Genomic DNA, 21,673 nt, shown 5'->3' with positions numbered 1-21,673 from the left:
CCGCCTCCCTTACTATTCTGCCTGCCCTAAGCCTGAGCCCGCCTGCCATACCATTCTGCCTGCCCTAACCCTGAGCCCGCCTGCCATACCATTCTGCCTGCCCTAACCCTGAGCCCGCCTGCCAACCATTCTGCCTGCCCTAACCTCGAGCCTGCCTACCGTCCTGTACCTATCTGACTCTGACCTGGTTTACGAACTTCTGCCTGTCCTCGACCTGCCTCTTGCCTGCCCCTTGTCTATTAATAAATATCAGAGACTCTAACCATCTGCCTCCTGTGTCTGCATCTGGGTCTCATCCTGTGCCATTATATTCTCTACTAGTTTTTATGAGAAGTGTTACAGTAATGAAAATTCCAGATTGTCTGCATAATCAAATAATATTCAGCTCAGACATCCATACAAATCAAATGTTATTTGTCACATGCGCCGAATACAACAGGTGTAAACCTTACCATGAAATGCTTACTTACAAGCCCTTAGCCAACAATGCAGTTCAAGAAATAGAGTTAAGAAAACATTTACTAAATAAACTAAAGTAAAAAATAAAATTAAAAGTAACACAATAAAATAACAATAACAAGGCTATATACAGGGAGTGCCGGTACCGAGTCAATGTGCGGGGGCACATGTTAGTCGAGGTAATTTGTACATGTAGGTAGGGGTAAAGTGACTATGCATAGATATTATGCCACCAGGGGTCTCTTCACAGTCCCCAAGTCCAAAATGAATTCATGGCAATGCACAGTATTATACAGAGCCATGATCGCATGGAACTCCCTTCCATCTCCAATTACTCAAGCAGTATTTTTTGTTGTATTGTTTGTGTATCGTTGTATTTTAAATTTGTGTAACTGTCCTTGTCTATCAGTGTACCAGTGTTTTGTTACTTGTCATGCTGACTTTGCAAAAGCTAATTGGGATCCAAATAAACTAATAAACTAATTAACACACATAATCATAGTAACCTAACATAGTAACCATAGTAACCTAACATAGTAAACCTAGTAACCTAACATAGTCCAACACACATTAATGTATTTCCAAGCACATACTGTATTTCCAGGCACTATGTTGTACATAGGCAACATATATCTCTTGCTTTATTTCTCTCCCTCTCCCTCTCTTTCACACACACACACACACACACACACACACACACACACACACACACACACCCGTCTCTCCTCCTCTCTGTACGCTGGTTTCCTGGGCAGACTCAGGACCTCAAGCCCCCAGTGCTCATAGGAAATTGTGTGCATGCCTGGCCCCACAAAGGCCTCCTTTCAGCCGCCCTCATGCTTGACTTCTCGGGGGTCAGCGCTCTGCTTTGTGCCCCGTGACCCCACCACGACCTGGGGCACCCCCAGAGGTCAGGAGGTCAAATCTAGATGCCTGTGTCTAATTTCACCCCGACTGGGTTATCCTCCCAAATCTGCCCTGAAATGTGCCCTCAGAAAAATTCCCTGAACTACAACTGCTGCCCATGTACCTTGTCCTGCCTCCGCCAGTCTTGCCAAGGCAACTGTCCTCTATACCTGCTCGCACCTATCTCCTGCCAGCCTCATTACACACACACACACTCCCCCCAGCCCTATCCCAACCCAGGTCATGGACCTACCTTGAGGGATTAGGAGTGGACAGACAGGACCCTCCAGCCAATCAACCAGTCTGTCACATTGATTTTGAGGGGTCACTGGAGCACAATGTCCAGGCTTTTCCTGTCTTAACCTCCCCTACCTCCCTGATGCACACACACACACACACACACACACACATGCTTGCACATTCTCACAGACACACACTCACACACGCTCGCTCAATCCCCTTCCCCAGAGACCAGAGCCCTAGCTGGGGTAAAGTGGTTAGGTCATCCCCCTCCACTGGTCCCCCACCTTCCTAGTTAGACAACAAAATAACCACCTCCAGAGAGCTACGGCTCAGGGTGGAAGTTCACCTTCACCAAACTGATCTAGGATCAGTTTACCCTCCCCCAATCCTAACCGTAACATTAGGAAGAAACACACAAAACTGACCTCGGACCCGCGTCTAGGGAACCTAGTAGAAACCTCTTTCAGTGTCAGGATTTTATGGCTCAAGATTCCAGCTCCCACATCGACCATTACTCCTGGAATCTCTAAGGGATTTGTAAAAACAGAACATTATGGATGTCATCTGTATGTGTGTTGCTTTTCGCTTAATTTGGGACGAGTTGTGGCTGTTTGTTTGTGATGATAACATTTGGGACGAGTTGTGGCTGTGTGTTTGTGATGATAACAGAGTCTCTACTGTAGGCCTATTCAATCTCTGCCTGCACTTTGTAAAGAGAAAGTAATTATGAGAAATGGCTACAGGATGATCAAGTGACAAATTAGTAATTTCTCAAATTTTACACACTAACTGAAAAATGCCAGACAGTCATTCGTAACATGAATCTGGATGTTCTTTTCAAGTAGTCGCGGCTGCTTAAATGCAATTAATTTACGCTACCCCTTTGAAATGCAGTAACACGCCAGGCCGCTAGAGGGCACCCAAGCCTTCCAACTGCATCACGAGCCAGAGTTGTTATACTTTGGTTGTTGTCTTGTCACGAGTCAGATTCATACTTCCTGGTTACGCATTCAGGAAATAGTGATTTCCGTAGCTTTTGTAGTCGTCTATTTCATGATAAATATGGAAATAAAAATGTTATGTGATGGATATAAATTGGTAACGGTATTTTTCCAACACAGTGGACCAGAGTATAAGAGTCACGGATGATAACATAGCTACAGTAGCTAGCTAAGCTTCAAATCGAGGGAATCGAAGAGACGTGTGTTGACAAGTTTTGTAACAACAAAAGTTCGATTTCCTTTCAACTGTCAAACTTTCCTTTTAAACGCACATGCACCATGCAGATGAACGTATTTTATTTAATCGAAATGTCTCATACATGTATTTTAGCTGAATGATCTAGTTTGCCAGATCGATAGATGCAGTGATGTTTTGTTGTTGTTTCTCTAAGTTCGCTAGCAACAAGCGTCACGTCACAAACTCTTGAGGGATACGTTTTGGAAAAAGCAAAGCAGAATTGCCGGATTCAACTACTGTCATCATCGCAACTTGGACCAAATAACGGCCGGCACTGCTGTCGATTTCCTGTTGTCATTTCTCAACGTAGCTAGCTAGTTTGGTGAACAGTTTTGGGTGGTGAAAAACATCGAACCGTGCAAAATGACGGCGGCAGCTTCAAACTGGGGTTTGATCATGAACGTGGTCAACAGCATCGTTGGAGTGAGCGTGCTGACCATGCCTTTCTGTTTCAAACAGGTACGGTTACCGCTATCTCACACCGGTCACAATATTATTCCTATTGCAGATCTAGTTTATGATACGGTAACCTACTGGTGTGACATATGAATGAAGCACCATTTGTTCCGTGTTTACCTTTCTACGCGCCCTAACAGGTGTAATATACAGGCTGTGGACCTCATTCTTTATCTCTCTGATGTTAACACCGTTGTACTGAATTTCCATTTTAGTCCCTTAATATGCACCTGTCAATATGAAATGTGGATGACACTGTTGCCTTATTTTCTGAGAGTTTTGACATATCTCGCTTTGCTTCTCTCTCTCTAGTGTGGGATAGTGCTAGGGACTCTGTTGCTGTTCTCCTGTTCGTGGATGACCCACCAGTCATGTATGTTTCTGGTCTACACGGCCAGCAGCACCAAACGCAGGACCTATGCTGGCCTAGCTTTCCATGCCTACGGCAAACCAGGCAAAACACTGGTGGAGATGAGGTATGTGTCCTTTCCTTTGAGAGCCAATGCTGTTGCCATTAGGGCTGTCCCCATCTAAAAAAAATCTAAAGAAGACTTGATGCTGTAATTGCTGCCAAACGTGCTTCAACAAAGTACTGAGTAAAGGGTCTGAATACTTATGTAAATGTGATATTTCCGTTTTTTGTATATATATATAAATGAACACACAAAAATAAGACCTTTTTGCATTGTCATTATGGTGTAGTGTGTAGATTGATGAGGGGAAAAAACAATTGAATCCATTTTAGAATAAGGCTGTAACGTGAACAAAATGTGGAAAAAGTCAAGGGGTCTGAATACTTTCCGAAGGCACTGTATATATATTTTGCTGCTACTTGACTAAAGAAATCTCGGTCAACCAACAGCCTATCAACCAAACAATCGACCAGTCGATTAAATGGGGTCAGCCCTAGTTGACTAAATGGGGTCAGCCCTAGTTGACTAAATGGGGTCAGCCCTAGTTGACTAAATGGGGTCAGCCCTAGTTGACTAAATGGGGTCAGCCTTAGTTGCGATGTATATCTTGCTAATGTCTCTCCCGCTTCCTCCCCTCTCTCTCCTGGTCTCTATTTCTCTGTGTCTCTCTGTCTCTACAGTATGATAGGTCTGATGTTGGGGACCTGTATTGCCTTCTATGTTGTCATCGCTGACCTGGGCTCTAATTTCTTTGCCCAGTTGTTGGGCCTACCGGTAGGAGTCATGAGTTTTGAGATACAGAAGCAATCAGAGAATAGAACCAGAGAATCGAACCCCTTCTTCCGTAACCTAGCTTACATGTGAAATGCACATCAGAAATCACCTGCATATAGACAAATTATAATGTCATCATAAACGATACATAAACATTCATAAATGCTCTGATTGGATGTACACTCTCAGAACTGACTGTCTGTGATGTGATTGGTCTGATTAGTTTCCTGTCCTACCCTCCCCAGGGCTGCGTTCAGTACGAAATAATTTATTGGAACGTTCAATTAAACAGAAACGGTGCTGTACTTAACAACCAGTTAAAAACTGGGAGGTTGTAGTTTGGGGAACGATCCCATTTAAATACTTCACTCATTGCTTTAAGCCACACCCAGCCACACCTCTCCACACCCTGCCACACCCAAGAAATTGAGCAAACGTACCTCAAAGTCTATTTAAGAACGTACAAGAAAGTTTTGGGGAAACGTGTCGTTCAGTACAAACAGTTCCGCAACGTAGCAAACGTTAAATTGAACGTTTCCATGTACTGTTGCTGATTGGTTTGAACTGACTGTATGTGTGATATGATTGGTTAGAGCTTGTGTCCCGCCCTCCGCAGGTGTCATTCGGTTTCCGTGTGCTGCTGCTGATCGCGGTGTCTCTGATCATCGTGCTGCCTCTCAGTCTGCAGAGGAACATGATGTCATCCATCCAGTCCTTCTCTGCCATGGCCCTCATGTTCTACACTTTCTTCATGTTCACGGTGAGACCGCAACCATACCAGGGAAGGGGGAGGGGAGGGAGTACAGGACTTCCTGGTGTATAAGAGGGTCCTATTCAGATGGGGAAAATGTTTTGCTAGTAGAAATGTAACTCAATAGATGACTCATCATTATTTCTAAAACCTAGCATGATGATGATATGTGTCTTAAGTTTCTTATCCCTGTTTCACGCTGACAGAATAATGTCTGTGGACAGTATGATTCCCTTGCCTTTTCTTTGACACTCTTGTGAAATGTATTGATGTTGGGAGTGTTATTGTTGTTAATCTTATTGTCACTGTCTATTTCTGTAGTGTTTGCACTGCTTACACAGTTAGCCTTTAGCACTGTTACTGTAGTATAGTATAGCCTCTTAGTGCTATCCTGTGTTCTGCCTCAACTGCCTGTAGTAGAACCATGACGTCTCTACTGAACACCACTGTGACTTGGAGTACTGTGGTGTCTGGGATTAGAACCAGACCCAGTCCTGGCCCTGACCACCGCCCAACCTGGTCCAGACCACTAACCCCTCTAACTGTGATGTATCTCCCTTCCTCTCCTCCTTCCTTCTCTCTCACACTGTCGTTCCTGACTCCTGCCCTCCCTCCTTCCCTTCCTTGCTGACACCTCCTTTCCATTTCTCTCTACCTTCCTCTCTGTGACGGTTTCTCTCTACCTTCCTCTCTGTGACTGTTTCTCTCTACCTTCCTCTCTGTGACTGTTTATCTCTACCTTCCTCTCTGTGACTGTTTCTCTCTACCTTCCTCTCTGTGACTGTTTCTCTCTACCTTCCTCTCTGTGACTGTTTCTCTCTACCTTCCTCTCTGTGACTGTTTCTCTCTACCTTCCTCTCTGTGACTGTTTCTCTCTACATTCCTCTCTGTGACTGTTTCTCTCTACCTTCCTCTCTGTGACTGTTTCTCTCTACCTTCCTCTCTGTGACTGTTTCTCTCTACCTTCCTCTCTGTGACTGTTTCTCTCTACCTTCCTCTCTGTGACTGTTTCTCTCTACCTTCTTCTCTGAGACTGTTTCTCTCTACCTTCCTTTCTGAGACTGTTTCTCTCTACCTTCCTCTCTGTGACTGTTTCTCTCTACCTTCTTCTCTGTGACTGTTTCTCTCTACATTCCTCTCTGTGACTGTTTCTCTCTACCTTCCTCTCTGTGACTGTTTCTCTCTACCTTCCTCTCTGTGACTGTTTCTCTCTACCTTCCTCTCTGTGACTGTTTCTCTCTACCTTCCTCTCTGTGATGGTTTCTCTCTACCTTCTTCTCTGTGACTGTTTCTCTCTACCTTCTTCTCTGTGACTGTTTCTCTCTACCTTCTTCTCTGTGACTGTTTCTCTCCTCTCCTGTGTTCCGGCTGACTGCTGTCTGGCTGGCTGCTGTAGATAGTCATGTCTTCTCTGCGTTACGGCCTGATCTCAGGCTCCTGGTTCGAGCGTGTGCATCTGTGGCGGGTCAGGGGCGTCATACAGTGCCTGCCTATTATCGCCACCACCTTCTGCTGTCACCCGTAAGTAACCATGGAAACAACCTTTAAACTCCGACCTGGGGGAAGGTATCAACTCCGACACTAAGGGGACGAAATTCAACCCCCACCCACTAATAGCATCCTCCCTCTTAATCTCCAATCCTGGCATTTCCATTTCCTCTCCCCTCTTCAAAGATAGTCTTTGGGTTGTTTGTGTGTCTGTGTTTGTGGTGTCTATGTTTTGGAGGCAAGGGGGTTTACGGTTGTTGCTCAACCTCTGCCCCCCTCAACTACCATCCTCTGATGTGGAGGATGCTCATGGAGCTCTCTCTCTCTGGTCCTCTGGTGCTGGATACAGGAAGCAGCTACAGACTGTAAATGCCGTACCGATCAAAACATCTGCCCCTCAGAAATGTATATTTAATTTCATGATCAGTCTTAACATTCTGCATTCTAGTTTTTAGGGCTGCACGATAGGGGCAAACAAATAGAATTGCGATTTGGGTAAACTGTTGGAATCATATAAATAGAATGATCATTCTAATTTTCTGGTTGGAATACAGTTTGGCATGACAGCGAATGAAAAGGTAAGGGAGGAGATGATTGTGACAGAGTAGGAACCAAATGGTTGGTCAGTGTTTCCCATGGGACCCTAATTAGATTTATATACACTGAGTGTACGAAACATTATGAACATTATGCTCTTTCCATGACATAGACTGACCAGGTGAATCCAGGTGAAAGCTATGATCCCATCAGTGTTGATGAAGGGGAGGAGACAGGTTAAAGAAGGATTGGTAGTAAGTGTCAGGCACACCGGTTTGTCTCAAGAACTGCAACACTGCTGGGTTTTTCACGCTCAACATATTCCTGTGTGTATCAAGAATGGTCCACCACCCAAAGGACGTCCAGCCAACTTGACACAACTGTCGGAAGCATTGGAGTCAACATGGGCCAGCATCCCTGTGGAACACAACTCAATATTAGGAAGGTGTTGTACCTTTTGGTGTAAAAGAAATACCTTTTGGTGTATTTTACCCCCCTTTTCTCCCCAATTTCGTGGTATCCAATTGGTATACAGTCTTGTCCCATCGCTGCAACTCCCGTACGGACTCGGGAGAGGTGAAGGTCGAGAGTCGCGCGTCCTCCGAAACACAACACAACACAACACAACCCAACCGAGCCGCACTGCTTCTTGACACAGTGCCCGCTTAACCCGGAAGCCAGCCACACCAATGTGCTGGAGGAAACACCGTACACCTGGCGACCGAGTCAGCGTGCACTGCGCCCCCAGCGTGCACTGCGCCCGAAACGGGTGTTACAGATGGCTGTTTGAAATATTGCAGCCTCTTGCGATATGGATATTGTGCATGTCAATATTGCAATTCTGATTTAAAACTCTATGAATCGTGCAGGCTGTACTAGCTGGTCATTGGGCTTGGGTACATCTCTAACAGGTCAGAGAGGATGATGCTGATATGGTCACAGCATTAGTAGGGCAGGAGGAGAACTGTTTTATCAGCATGGCATCTTCTGTCTGTTTTTACTTTGTTCAAATTCATTTTCTCCGGTTCCTCCCCTCTGCATTCTTTCACTCATGATCAGACAGGCCCTCGGCTTCTCTCCTCCTTCTCTTCCTCCTCTTCCTCTTTTGGTTCATGCAGTAACTCTCCCTGCTCTCCTCCCTCCCTCCCTCCCTCCCTCCCTCAGATGGTGCTGTCCTCATTCAAACGTGGGCTGCTCAGTGGCTTGTGGCTGGGGCAGGTCAGTATGGTGCGCTGGGACGGCATCTTTCGCTGCCTCCCTATCTGTGGCATGGCCTTCGCCTGTCAGTCGTAAGTACCTCCCAGTCCCTCTCCGCCCCTCCAGCGCATTGGTACGTATCGTATCCTGTAGCACGTATTGTATCCTGGTCCCTAAAAGGGTGATAGGATAGGGGTTGGGTTCATTAGGCATCAACATGGGAGACACCTCCTTTTTCAAATGGAGGGGTACCTACCTACCAATACATTTTAAAATGTTTCCTGTTTTGTGCCAATTGAACATGACCAGGTTGAAGATAATAAAGGTTAGGATAAGTTATGATTCCATGTGGAAGCTTTTCGAAAATAAACAGATTCATGGGACCAGCGGCGTTGCGAACTACCAGCACCGTTGCTAACTAGCATAGCTGGTCCAATTGTTGCAAAGAGTTATGGGATATTAGAATCCTCTTGTCTTAACCTTTGTCATCTTCAACCTAGAACATGAGCAGGATGTAGAGTCTAGAGACAGAACAGTAGTGGGTAGAATGGACATGATAGTTCAGGTGCTGATTCATGCTGCACCTAATATGTTGAAATGTGTTAGTGACTGTAACTGTGCTGCTGGCAACAATTTCATTACGTTTTTTTGCCGATGTTTACTGACAGCGGTCAAATTCAACGGGTGTTGCGCGTTCTTACATTTGTTATTCTGCGCTCTGGCACACTCCGATGAGAGTGCTCTGAAATCGGAGTAGATAGCCAGAGCGAATTTACGAATGCAGCCAAAGGCTTTAGGGGAGGTTAGTCTGCAAGGGGACGGAGACAGAGTTTTTGGGTGGAGAGTTAGGGGGATGTTCGTAGGGGAGGTTGCTGATTCGATGTTGCACTTTCACAGCTTCACGCTTAACCAATCAGCTTCTTCATTCCCTGTCCTTTCACCAGTTACTGCTACTTCTGGACACAGTCCAGTGCTGTAGTTGGATCTGTCTAACAAAGTGCAGAATATTGTTTCGGCACGGTTTTCAAGAGCTGCATTCTCGCCTTGGGAAAATCTATTCTTTATTACAACGTCATTGTTTGCATACTGGTTAGCTTGGCTGTTGAAGACAAGCCTGCAGACGAGATGTTGATTGGAGATCTTGAGGAGTAAAGTCCCCCCCCCCCCTACGGCATAATCCACCTATTCCTCCATCCCTCCATCTTCACCTCCATCTGCATGCTCTGTTGCTACCCCCTCTCTTCTGTCATCGCCAGGCCTGCAGAGGGGAAGGGGGTGGGGATTCTGGTTGTGGTTAGGGGTGTGTGTTTGTGGTTGGACTGGGTTGTTATTTTGGGGTTGACTTTGTTTGGGAAGTACGCTTGAGGTTTGCATGTATGAAGTATCTTTAAGGAGTTTGATGTGAGTTTTTGGAGGTGTTTGGGTGAGGTGGGGGAGGGTGAGGTAGTTGTTTGGGTGAGGTGGGGGAGGGTGAGGTAGGTGTTGGATGGCTGAGGTGGGGGAGGGTGAGGTAGGTGTTTGGGTGAGGTGGGGGTAGGTGTTGGATTCGTGAGGTAGGTGTTGGATGGGTGAGGAAGGTGTTGGATGGGTGAGAAAGGTGTTGGATGGGTGATGTAGGTGTTGGATGGGTGAGGAAGGTGTTGTTTGGGTGAGGTGGGGGTAGGTGTTGGATGGGTGAGGTAGGTGTTGGATGGGTGAGGAAGGTGTTGTTTGGGTGAGGTGGGGGTAGGTGTTGGATGGGTGAGGCTGACTGTGGTGCTGAGGCTGGAACAAGGCTTTAATAATTATCACACTGAGGTAACACTGCTCTCATCACTCTCTCTCTCTCTCTCTGTGTTTGTGTGAGAGCGCGGACACTCGTCCCTGTGTGTGCACGCACACGTGGGCCTGTCCCATTGTGTGTTTGTATGTGTGTCCCAGTCTAGCGGTGATGAGTGATATTTGGCAGGGCCCTCTGTTGGCCAATGGTCAAACAGCGAGTGGAGCGCTGCTCCAGCCAAACCACTAATCAGACCACTGGACGGCGGCCATCTTACGACACACTGATGTATTCACACACTGATTAAACAGCTTTCAACACATACGCTTTTTATTACCTTTATTAAAGCTGTTTACATGATTTAACATCAGTTATGAAACTGAGCAGTCATAGAATATACAAACAAAAAATGTCCCTCTGTGATACTGCTGTGGATCCAAACAAACCAGATAAGCAATATGAAGACAATATGTCTTTAACTCTACCCACGTGCTATGGTGTAAGTTTCACTTATCGTTTTCAGTTTTACTAGCAGGAATATCACAATTAAATGTGTATTGAACGCTGTTTTACAGACCGTATGAACCAAATGATAAAACATACATTGGACTAATATTGGATTATTTTACAGACGGTGTAAACTGTAAACGGAACGAAAAAACATTGGAATGAGTTCTATTGAGAGAATGTACAGTACTGTACAGGTTTGAGGCCTAGTTCCAGTAAGCTGTTTTATTTGACCTGGGTTATAAGATGGAATAGTTCCTTAGTTTAAACAGGCGTCAAAGAAAAGCACCATGCGACAGTGCTGCACACCATAAAACCACAGAAGGAGTGGGAGAGAATGAAAGAGTGTGAATGAAAGAGAGAGAGAGGGAGAATGCGATAGAGAGAGACAGTAACTGTATTCTCTCCCTCTCTCACACACTCTCACACATACACACTCACACACACACACACACACACACACACACACACAAAAGTGAGTGCAAAAAAGACTGCCAAGAAACCCAGCCTAGCACTAGGTGTAAAATAGAAGGCCTGTAAATTCCCCTTTTACAGTGCTGCTGGCCTGTTCTGTAACAGCGCTGTTCTTCTTTGTTTCTCATAGATAATAACCAGCACTTCACTGCACTCCTCTGTCTGACAGACAGACTGCCTCACCCACTCATTCTCACGTTGCACTAACACACACATGCACACACACAGTCGCACACACAAGTCTTTCTCACCCCCTCTACCTACAAGTTCGTGGAAATCCAACAGAATTTTTGAGAAATCCGCTTTTTTCTCTCTCCATGAGATCTGTTTAGCATGTGATCTATGTGATATGATACGAATGCTGGGGTGTATTCACTAGGAACCAAACAGAACCAAACGGGGAGGGACCTACCTGAATTTGTCCAATAGAAACTCTCGTTTTCGTTGCAAAACGTTTTCAGTTTCGAGTAAACGTGTGGCCTCCTGTAGCTCAGTTGGTAGAGCATGGCGCTTGCAATGCCAGGATTGTGGGTTCGATTCCCACGGGGGGCCAGTATGAAAAATGTATGCACTCACTAACTGTAAGTCGCTCTGGATAAGAGTGTCTGCTAAATGACTGAAATGTAAATGTAAACGTTTTCCGTTGCAAAACTTTTTGGATTAATGATTACACCCCTGATCCTCACTGTTAAATCTGATCATCTATAATGACTAGAGGTCTAAACTATCAGACAAAATTAACATTTTTACCCTCTCATGATTTGCCTTGTCTAATGTCTTCTCTGGCAGAATATTTTAGATTTGGATAAAATTATGATTTTTAAGACCCCCGAAACATTTGATAATCCACAAAGTCTTGAAGCTTTACCTTTCTAGTAGCCTATAAAGTTTGTCCTGAAACTTGACCTCGTTTGTCCAGTCTGATGTGGCAGCTGTAGTGTGGGCTGGTTGTTTGTTTACAGACAGGTGTTGCCTACCTACGACAGTCTGGACGAGCCCTCCATCAAACGCATGAGCACCATCTTCACCACCTCCCTCAACGTCGTCACCACCTTCTACATCACGGTAAGTGGTTCACGCTCATGATGTCACTTCCTGTCTCGATGTCTTCGCCGCATAGTACATTGTTCTATACTGCACGATGGTTTAGGTGTGTTTTACAGTGCCTTCAGAAAGTATTCATACCCCTTGACTTATTCCACATGTTGTTGTTTCAGCCTGAATTCAACATGGATTAAATCAGGGGTGTCAAACTCATTTTAGCTCAGGGGCCACATGGAGGAAAATCTATTCCCAAGTGGGCCGGACCGGAAAAATCATGGTGTATATATAACTTAAAAACAACAACTTCAGATTGTTTTCTTTGTTTTAATACGATCAACATACAACATAAAGCTGGAGCCTGAGGACAGTGTGTCCAAAATAGTACAAGCACAACATCACTATTAATCATAAAACACGTCAAGTTTATTTGAAAATTCTAAAGAAAAAGAACACACAAACACACAATGCCTCAGTGATTAACAGAACTGTTTCACAGATCACATAACTATATCAGGGTGTCATTTCTCAGGCAGAAATGTAGATAAAAATAATGAAATCCTGTTCCCCAAACAAGTGCAAGAACCACAGAGTCAAGAATAGGTTAAATATACAAATAAAATAAAAACAATTAAAAACAATAGCACATCAACATAAAAACATATAAACATAAAGCTGGAGCCTGAGGACAGTGTCCAAAAGCACAACATCACTATTAATCATAAAACACCTCAAGTTATTTGAAAGTTCTGAGGACAAAGAACACACAAACACACAATGCCTCAGTGATTCACAGAAGTATATCACAGATCACAGAACTATATCAGGGTGTCATTTCTCAGGCAGAAATGTAGATACAAATAATGAAATCCTGTTCCCCAAACAAGTGCAAGAACCACAGAGTCAAGAATAGGTTAAATATACAAATAAAATAAAAACAATTAAAAACAATAGCACATCAACATAAAAACATATAAACATAAATCTGAAAGCGTTGCTCAAACTCCCGTAACAGTCCCGTTATTTTCTCTTTGAACCGCTTCATGTCTGCCACATGTTGGGTCGCGCACACATTTTTCAGACAGGGGAAGTGAGCTGCATCACCACCGGCAAGTTGCGTCTCCCACAATGACAGCTTCAACTTGAAAGAACGTATGCTGTCATAATACTGCGTGACAACTTTGTTGCGCCCTTGCAGCTGTTTGTTCAAGTTATTCAGGTGCTCTGTAACATCCACCATAAATGCAAGGTCCTGCATCCATTCTGCGGAATGAAATTCTAACACTGGTTTGCCCTTTTCTTCCATGAACTGTTCAATTTCTTCTCGTAAATCAAAGAAACGCCTCAGCACAGCACCTCGGCTTAACCATCTTACCTCAGTGTGGTATGGCAGGCCATAGATGTGGTCTTTCTCTCTGAGAAGGCTGTCAAACTGACGGTGATTCAGGCTTCTGGATCGGATGAAATTAACAGTTTGGATGACCACCTTCATGACGTTATCCATCTTTAATGACTTGCAACACAAAGCCTCCTGGTGCAAAATACAGTGAAAAGTCAAAAAATCACGTCCTCCATTTGCAGATTGCACTTTCTCTCTGAACTTTGTCACAACGCCTGCTTTTTTCCCGATTATTGAGGGCGCACCATCTGTAGCCAGGCTGACAGCGCGGGACCAGTCCACTCCGACCCTGTCCAGCGCGCCGACGAGTGCGGTAAAAATATCAGCTGCTGTCGTTGTATCTGTCATCGGCACCAACTCCACGAACTCCTCGGTGACGGTCAATGTGTCATCAACTCTGCGGATGAAAATGGCCAGTTGTGCAACATCTGTAATGTCCATGCTTTCATCAATTGCAACCGAAAACGCAATAAATGACTTTACTTTTTGCTTCAACTGGCTGTCCAAATCCACTGAAAGATCGGAAATCCTGTCTGCAACTGTGTTTCTTGTCAGGCTGATATTTGCAAAAGCCTGCCGCTTTTCAGGGCACACAATCTCCGCTGCGTTCATCATGCACGTTTGCGGGCCTGATCCGGCCCGCGGGCCGGACGTTTGACACCCCTGGATTAAATTGTCGTTGTTTTCTCACCCATCTACACACAATATCCCATAATGACAAAGTGAAAACATGTTTTTAGAATTGTTTGCAAATTTACTGAAAATGAAATGCATAAATATCTCATTTACATAAGTATTCACACCCCTGAGTCAATACATGTTAGAATAATATTTGACAGCGATTACAGCTGCGAGTCTTTCTGGGTAAGTCTCTAAGAGCTGTGCACACCTGGATTGTACAATATTTGCACATTATTATTAAAAAAAGTATTCAAGCTCTGTCAAGTTAGTTGATGATCATTGCTAGACACCCATTTTCAAGTCTTGCCATAGATTTTCAAGCCGATTTAAGTCAAAACTGTAACTAGGCCACTCAGGAACATTCAACGTTGTCTTGGTGTAGACTACAGTGTAGATTTGGCCTTGTGTTTTAGGTTATTGTCCTGCTGAAAGGTGAATTTGTTTCCCAGTGTCTGTTGGAAAGCAGACTGAACCAGATTTTGCCTGTGCTTAGCTCTATTCCTTTTCTTTTGAACCCTTCCATCCTCTCCTCCTTCTCTAGGTGGGATTTTTTGGTTACGTCAGTTTCCCGGAGGACATAGCCGGTAACGTTCTGATGAACTTCCCTTCTAACCTGGTGACTAAGATGATCCGGGTGGGATTCATGATGTCAGTGGCGGTGGGCTTCCCCATGATGATACTGCCCTGTAGACAGGCCATCAACACCATGCTGTTCGAACAACAGGTGACTATATACACACATAAAGGTTAACACACCAACACACATGCTAGTGATGGGGGGGGGGAATCGATACCGTTACATATCGGAATATGATTTTTGATGATATATCGTATCGTTTTGACAATATCGCAATAATATTTTTGCGCTAGCTTTTGTACCTGCACCAAAACTAGCTTAGGCTCTCTAGGCCATCTCTTGTACCCCTGCAGCAGCAATATGTTTGGAACATCGAATCGCAATAAAATCACAGTATCGAATCACAATACATATGGAATTGTGAGAATCGCAATACATATCGTATCGGCACCTAAATATTGTGATAATATCATATCGTGAGTTACCTAGCAATTCCCAGCCCTAACACACGAACACACACACGTTTTTGTTTTACTATCCTCGTGGAGACCAAACAATTGATTCCCATTCAAAATCCTATTTTCCCTAACCCTAAAGCATGAAATTCACTTAGAATTTGAGTGCCAATAGGTACTTATCACAGTAGGAGGCCGTTCCTTCTCTTGCTAGAACAAAATACGTACCTGCTGTGTACCGACCTGGTACCGACGAACCTGCCGTTTCTACTTGTAGTATCGCAATGCTTGGCAGTGGCCGACAACTTGACTTTGAGCCAATCAGAGAGCACGAACCTCCACGTGGGGGAGCTGACAGGAGTGACAAGAAAAAGGGGGAAAAGAGGGCCCATTTTCCATTCTAATCCACCCTTTTCATTACAATTGTTCTAACTTAAACAAAGCTGCATAATACTTTTTTTTTTCTAGAGCAAGTCTTTACATCTTTTACGTCTAGCTAAGGATTTCTGTGCTTGAATAAATATTTTTTTGTTAGGTTTGATAATGTGCGCTAGCTTATTAGTTTGTGAGCTAGCTAGCTAGCTAACATTACCTTGCTAACTGAGCAAGGCAGTCACACACACTTCATATGAAACTAGTAGGGTGGTAAGTGCAGCACAATGCACACAACACTAAATGCTTTACCAAGCTAGCTATCTGGCCACTGTACCTAGTAACATTATAATTCAATCACAATTGATTTGTTTCCATGAAGCTGGCTGCTGATAGCCAATGCAGTGTCTTTACCTAGCTAGCACAACAGGTAGCTAGCTAGCGTATCATGCTAACAATTTAGCCAGCTAGCTAAACATGTATCTACGGGCTGTATGCGATTATGGAGAATTAATTAAATTGTTTAATTGTCATCTTGCTAGCTAGTTATCTAGCTGTGGCCATCTGGCTAGTATCAACAAGGGCTTTCTACAACAATAGCAACATTGGCGTATCTAACATTGACTAGACCATAAAGCAACAGACACGGACATGCATTGCCAAACAATGCTACTGCCACCTTCTGGTTTGGAGTATTTTAACAAGTCTGAGTGGCTGACGACTTCAAGATCTTTGCTGTTTGAACACAAAAGAGATTGACTGCCGACACTCTGTTCAGAGGTGCTAAGTACTGTCGGCAGGCAAACGCTTGACAATCCTACCGGTGTGTCTGAGCTATAAACCTAATCCTAACTCCTAAACCTAACCCCTAACCCTAATTGTAACCCTAATAGTAACCCTCACCCTGAACCCTGAATCTAACCCCCAAGCCCAAAATAGCCTGTTTCCTTGTGGGGACCCACTGTTATCCTTGTTTTACTATCTGGTCCCCGTAAGGAAAGTAAAACCAAAACAGAGACACACACTGTAAATAGTGATATGATATTATCATTCCCTAACCTGGAAGAGCTTTACTGTAGAACACTGTTATAATGAATCTCTGTCTCTCCCCTCTGTTTCTCCCTCTCAGCAGAAGGACGGGACGTTTGCTCCGGGGGGGTACATGCCTCCACTGCGGTTTAAGATGATCACCCTTGCCATCGTCTTCGGAACCATGCTGGGAGGCATCCTCATCCCCAATGGTGTGTGTGTGTGTGTGTGTGTGTGTGTGTGTGTGTGTGTGTGTGTGTGTATGTGAGTGCAGGTCTTTAAGGTGTGTGTGCTGTGTCATGTGTGTTGTAGCTTAGGCTGTGTGAATAGCCTGAGCTACACTACCATTCAAAAGTTTGGGCTCCCTTAGAAATGTCCTTGTTTTTGAAAGAAAAGCATTTTTTTTGTCCATTAAAATAACATCAAATTGATCAGAAATACAGTGTAGACATTGTTAATGTTGTAAATGGCTATTGTAGCTGGAAACTGCTGATTTTTAATGGAATATCTACATAGGCGTACAGAGTCCATTATCAGCAACCATCAGTCCTGTGTTCCAATGGCACGTTGTGTTTGCTTATCCAAGTTTATAATTTTAAAAGGCTAATTGATCATTAGAAAACGCAAACTGGCTCTAACCAGAATAGAAAGAGGATTGGGAGGCCCCGGTGCAAAGAATAAGCCATATCTCAGACTGGCCAATAAAAATATAAGATTAAGATGGGCAGTCTGAGATATGGCTTTTCTTTGCAACTCTGCCTAGAAGGTCAGCATCCCGGAGTCGCCTCTTCACTGTTGATGTTGAGACTGGTGTTTTGCGGGTACTACTTAATGAAGCTGCCAGTTGAGGACCTGTGAGGCGCCTGTTTCTCAAACTAGACACTAATGTATTTGTCCTCTTGCTCAGTTGTGCACCGGGGCCTCCCACTCCTCTTTCTATTCTGGATAGAGACAGTTTGCACTGTTCTGTGAAGGGAGTAGTACACAGCGTTGTACGAGATCTTCAGTTTCTTGGCAATTTCTCGCATGGAATAGCCTTCATTTCTCAGAACAAGAATGGACTGACGAGTTTCAATGTTATGTTATTTTAATGGACCAAAAAATTGCTTTTCTTTCGAATACAAGGACATTTCTAAGTGACCCCAAACTTTTGAAAGGTAGTGTACATCAGTGACCGTCACACCTCTAACTTTTATCTCCTCTGGACGAACAGACAGGAAGATAGAGCTGTTATTCTCCCTCGTCAGACACACACCCCCTCTGGCTCATAGCCCCCCACAAAACACACACCGCACACACACTTGTTCTTTAGCGGTCTCCGTTAGTTGTGTGTTTTCTGTAATGATGATCTAGATGTGAAGGTTGGGGTTAGTTTGCATGTTTTATTCATCTTGTTTGAAAATGTATGCACTCACTAACTGTAAGTCGCTCTGGATAAGAGCGTCTGCTAAATGACTAAAATGTAAATGTAAGGCTATTAGTTAGGCTTGTGTTTGGGTAGGGACGCGCGCACACACACACACGCGCGCGCTGGGGTGTGTGTATCTAATCAGGCTAATGGAGAGAAAGGGGGATGGGGGACTCAGAGGGGAAACAGACACTAAATCTGAGGCACACAATATGGCCTTGGTTCCCAGGAGGAGAGATATGGCCTGGTTCCCAGGAGGAGAGATATGGCCTGGGTTCCCAGGAGGAGAGATATGGCCTGGGTTCCCAGGAGGAGAGATATGGCCTGGGTTCCCAGGAGGAGAGATATGGCCTGGGTTCCCAGGAGGAGAGATATGGCCTGGGTTCCCAGGAGGAGAGATATGGCCTGGGTTCCCAGGAGGAGAGATATGGCCTGGGTTCCCAGGAGGAGAGATATGGCCTGGGTTCCCAGGAGGAGAGATATGGCCTGGGTTCCCAGGAGGAGAGATATGGCCTGGGTTCCCAGGAGGAAGGATGGGGCCTGGGTTCCCAGGAGGAGAGATGGGGCCTGGGTTCCCAGGAGGAGAGATGGGGCCTGGGTTCCCAGGAGGAAGGATGGGGCCTGGGTTACCAGGAGGAGAGAAATGGCCTGGGTTACCAGGAGGAGAGAAATGGCCTGGGTTCCCAGGAGGAGAGAAATGGCCTGGGTTCCCAGGAGGAGAGATATGGCCTGGGTTCCCATGAGGAGAGATATGGCCTGGGTTCCCAAGAGGAAGGATGTGGCCTGGGTTCCCAGGAGGAGAGATTGGGCTTGGGTTCCCAGGAGGAGAGATATGGCCTGGGTTCCCAGGAGGAGAGATTGGGCCTGGGTTCCCAGGAGGAAGGATATGGCCTGGGTTCCCAGGAGGAGAGATGGGGCCTGGGTTCCCAGGAGGAGAGATGGGGCCTGGGTTCCCAGGAGGAGAGATGGGGCCTGGGTTCCCAGGAGGAAGGATGGGGCCTGGGTTCCCAGGAGGAAGGATGGGGCCTGGGTTCCCAGGAGGAAGGATGGGGCCTGGGTTACCAGGAGGAGAGAAATGGCCTGGGTTCCCAGGAGGAGAGAAATGGCCTGGGTTCCCAGGAGGAGAGATGGGGCCTGGGTTCCCAGGAGGAGAGATGGGGCCTGGGTTCCCAGGAGGAGAGATATGGCCTGGGTTCCCAGGAGGAGGGATGGGGCCTGGGTTCCCAGGAGGAAGGATATGGCCTGGGTTCCCAGGAGGAGAGATGGGGCCTGGGTTCCCAGGAAGAAGGATGGGGCCTGGGTTCCCAGGAGGAAGGATGGGGCCTGGGTTCCCAGGAGGAAGGATGGGGCCTGGGTTCCCAGGAGGAGAGAAATGGCCTGGGTTCCCAGGAGGAGAGAAATGGCCTGGGTTCCCAGGAGGAGAGAAATTGCCTGGGTTCCCAGGAGGAGAGATATGGCCTGGGTTCCCAAGAGGAAGGATGTGGCCTGGGTTCCCAGGAGGAGAGATTGGGCTTGGGTTCCCAGGAGGAGAGATATGGCCTGGGTTCCCAGGAGGAGAGATTGGGCCTGGGTTCCCAGGAGGAAGGATATGGCCTGGTTTCCCAGGAGGAAGGATGTGGCCTGGGTTCCCAGGAGGAGAGATGGGGCCTGGGTTCCCAGGAGGAGAGATATGGCCTGGGTTCCCAGGAGGAGAGATTGGGATGGGCTCCCAGGAGGAGAGATTGGGCCTGGGCCCAGCGCCCAGACAGACCTCCCCAGGGGAGGGAGGGATTGTGTCAGGAGGAGGATTGCACTTGTACTGTCTTGAAACACAGGGTCTGGAAGTGAAGCTTGTGCTAGATTAGATTAGGGGTGTGTACATTTGTGCTTCATTTGGGACAGGGTCATGGACCAGATGGGTTGGACGGGGCATGGGGATTCTGACTTCTGATTGAACAGGAACGCTAAGCCATGTCCCTTTCTGTCTGGAAAAGTTGAGGAGGTGCAGGAGGAGGTGCAGGAAGAGGTGGAGAGAAAGAGAAGAGTGGAAGAGGAGGATGAGGACTGTTAGCCTGGCTGACATGTAGACCCACCTGGTACACTATCAGCTACAGTATGTGGCTTTAGCCAGGCAAGTGCATTGTGTGTGTGACTTCATGTTTGTCTCTGCTCCTTCCTCTGTAGTCGAGACCATCCTTGGTCTGACTGGAGCCACCATGGGCTCCCTCATCTGCTTCATCTGCCCCGCCCTCATCTACAGAAAGATCCAGAAGAATGGACTCACCGCACAGGTACCACACACACACACACACACACACACACACACACACACACTATCTCTACTAACCCCATCGCTGACCAACATCTCTCTCTCTCTGTCTCTCTCTCTCTCTAGTTGGTGTTGTGGGTGGGGTTAGGCATCCTGCTGGTTAGCACCTTCACCACGCTGTCAATCTCAGCCAGTGACTACACCCCCAAGCATCCCCCTCCTCCCCCTGCAGCTGACAAGAGTGCCATCTTTGCAGTCCTTCCTGACATCGCTGATTTACTGAATGGTACGGACCATATTACAACGTTCCTTCGCTGAGTCAACTATTCTATTCAGTTCTAAGTCTGAGATGCTCCTAACTCCACAAGATCACATTTTGATGTCAGTGTTGGTGAGAGCATAGAGATCAAGAGCCAAAAGGTCAAAGCAATCTTAAAACAAAGAAAGATGGAACAGCAGATAAATGGGGGAATAAATGGAACGTTTGACTGACAGACAGCTAGACAGACGGGGGTAGAGGATAAGAGGAGCAGCCTTTGACATTGATGGAGCCAGAGTGATGGGTAAGAGTAGAGGGGGGTCGTAAAAATGAGAAAGAGCTTCACACACCGGAGCAAGGACATATCAATCAATCAATCAATTTTATTTTATATAGCCCTTCTTACATCAGCTAATATCTCGAAGTGCTGTACAGAAACCCAGCCTAAAACCCCAAACAGCTAGTAATGCAGGTGTATATCACACAGCCTCATCCTTCCTTCCGTTCTCCTCTTTCCATCTCTCTTTCTACCTCTATCACTCGCTCTCTTTCTTAATCTTTCTCTCCCTCTGACTGATACAGTCGTCCACTGCCTTCCACACCTGTTCCCTGTTTATTGCAGATTAATGAGAACGAAAGCATGGGTGTCTCTCTCTCTCTCTCTCTCTCTCTCTCTCTCTCTCTCTCTCTCTCTCTCTCTCTCTCTCTCTCTCTCTCGCTCGGTATCTCCCTCTGTCTCTGTCTCTCTCGCTCTGTCTCTCTCTCTCTCTCTCTCCCTCTGTCTCTCTCTCTCTCCCTCTGTCTCTCTCGCTCCGTCTCTCTCGCTCGGTATCTCCCTCTCTCTGTCTCTGTCTCTCTCTCTCGCTCTCTCTCTCTCTCTCTCTCCCTCTGTCTCTCTCGCTCTGTCTCTGTCTCTCTCTGTCTCTGTCTCTCTCGCTCTGTCTCTCTCGCTCTGTCTCTCCCTCTGTCTCTGTCTCTCTCGCTCGGTATCTCCCTCTGTC

The 21,673-nt window shown here is 46.0% G+C and overlaps 1 protein-coding gene across 4 annotated transcripts in view; it reads left to right on the top strand.

The window, feature by feature from the left end:
• The first annotated feature begins 2,625 nt into the window (after positions 1 to 2,625).
• LOC311132051 (putative sodium-coupled neutral amino acid transporter 10) overlaps positions 2,626 to 21,673 on the top strand; it is a 39,211-nt gene continuing 20,163 nt past the window's right edge. For 3 of the 4 annotated variants that reach the window (XM_084165218.1, XM_084165219.1, XM_084165216.1), the window contains exons 1-10: positions 2,626 to 3,306; positions 3,616 to 3,779; positions 4,397 to 4,490; positions 5,107 to 5,250; positions 8,431 to 8,555; positions 12,166 to 12,268; positions 14,866 to 15,048; positions 16,858 to 16,969; positions 20,329 to 20,435; positions 20,540 to 20,699. In XM_084165218.1, the coding sequence (XP_084021344.1) occupies positions 3,211 to 3,306; positions 3,616 to 3,779; positions 4,397 to 4,490; positions 5,107 to 5,250; positions 8,431 to 8,555; positions 12,166 to 12,268; positions 14,866 to 15,048; positions 16,858 to 16,969; positions 20,329 to 20,435; positions 20,540 to 20,699 (1,288 nt within the window). In that variant the 5' untranslated portion in view covers positions 2,626 to 3,210. Of the gene's footprint in view, positions 3,307 to 3,615; positions 3,780 to 4,396; positions 4,491 to 5,106; positions 5,251 to 6,637; positions 6,763 to 8,430; positions 8,556 to 12,165; positions 12,269 to 14,865; positions 15,049 to 16,857; positions 16,970 to 20,328; positions 20,436 to 20,539; positions 20,700 to 21,673 lie in introns of all 4 variants that reach the window. The other variant, XM_084165217.1, reaches the window with a different exon arrangement.

This window comes from Coregonus lavaretus, assembly GCF_964263955.1.
Source record: "Coregonus lavaretus genome assembly, chromosome: 1".
Taxonomy (NCBI): domain Eukaryota; kingdom Metazoa; phylum Chordata; class Actinopteri; order Salmoniformes; family Salmonidae; genus Coregonus; species Coregonus lavaretus.
This window is presented reverse-complemented; position numbering and strand designations above follow the sequence as displayed.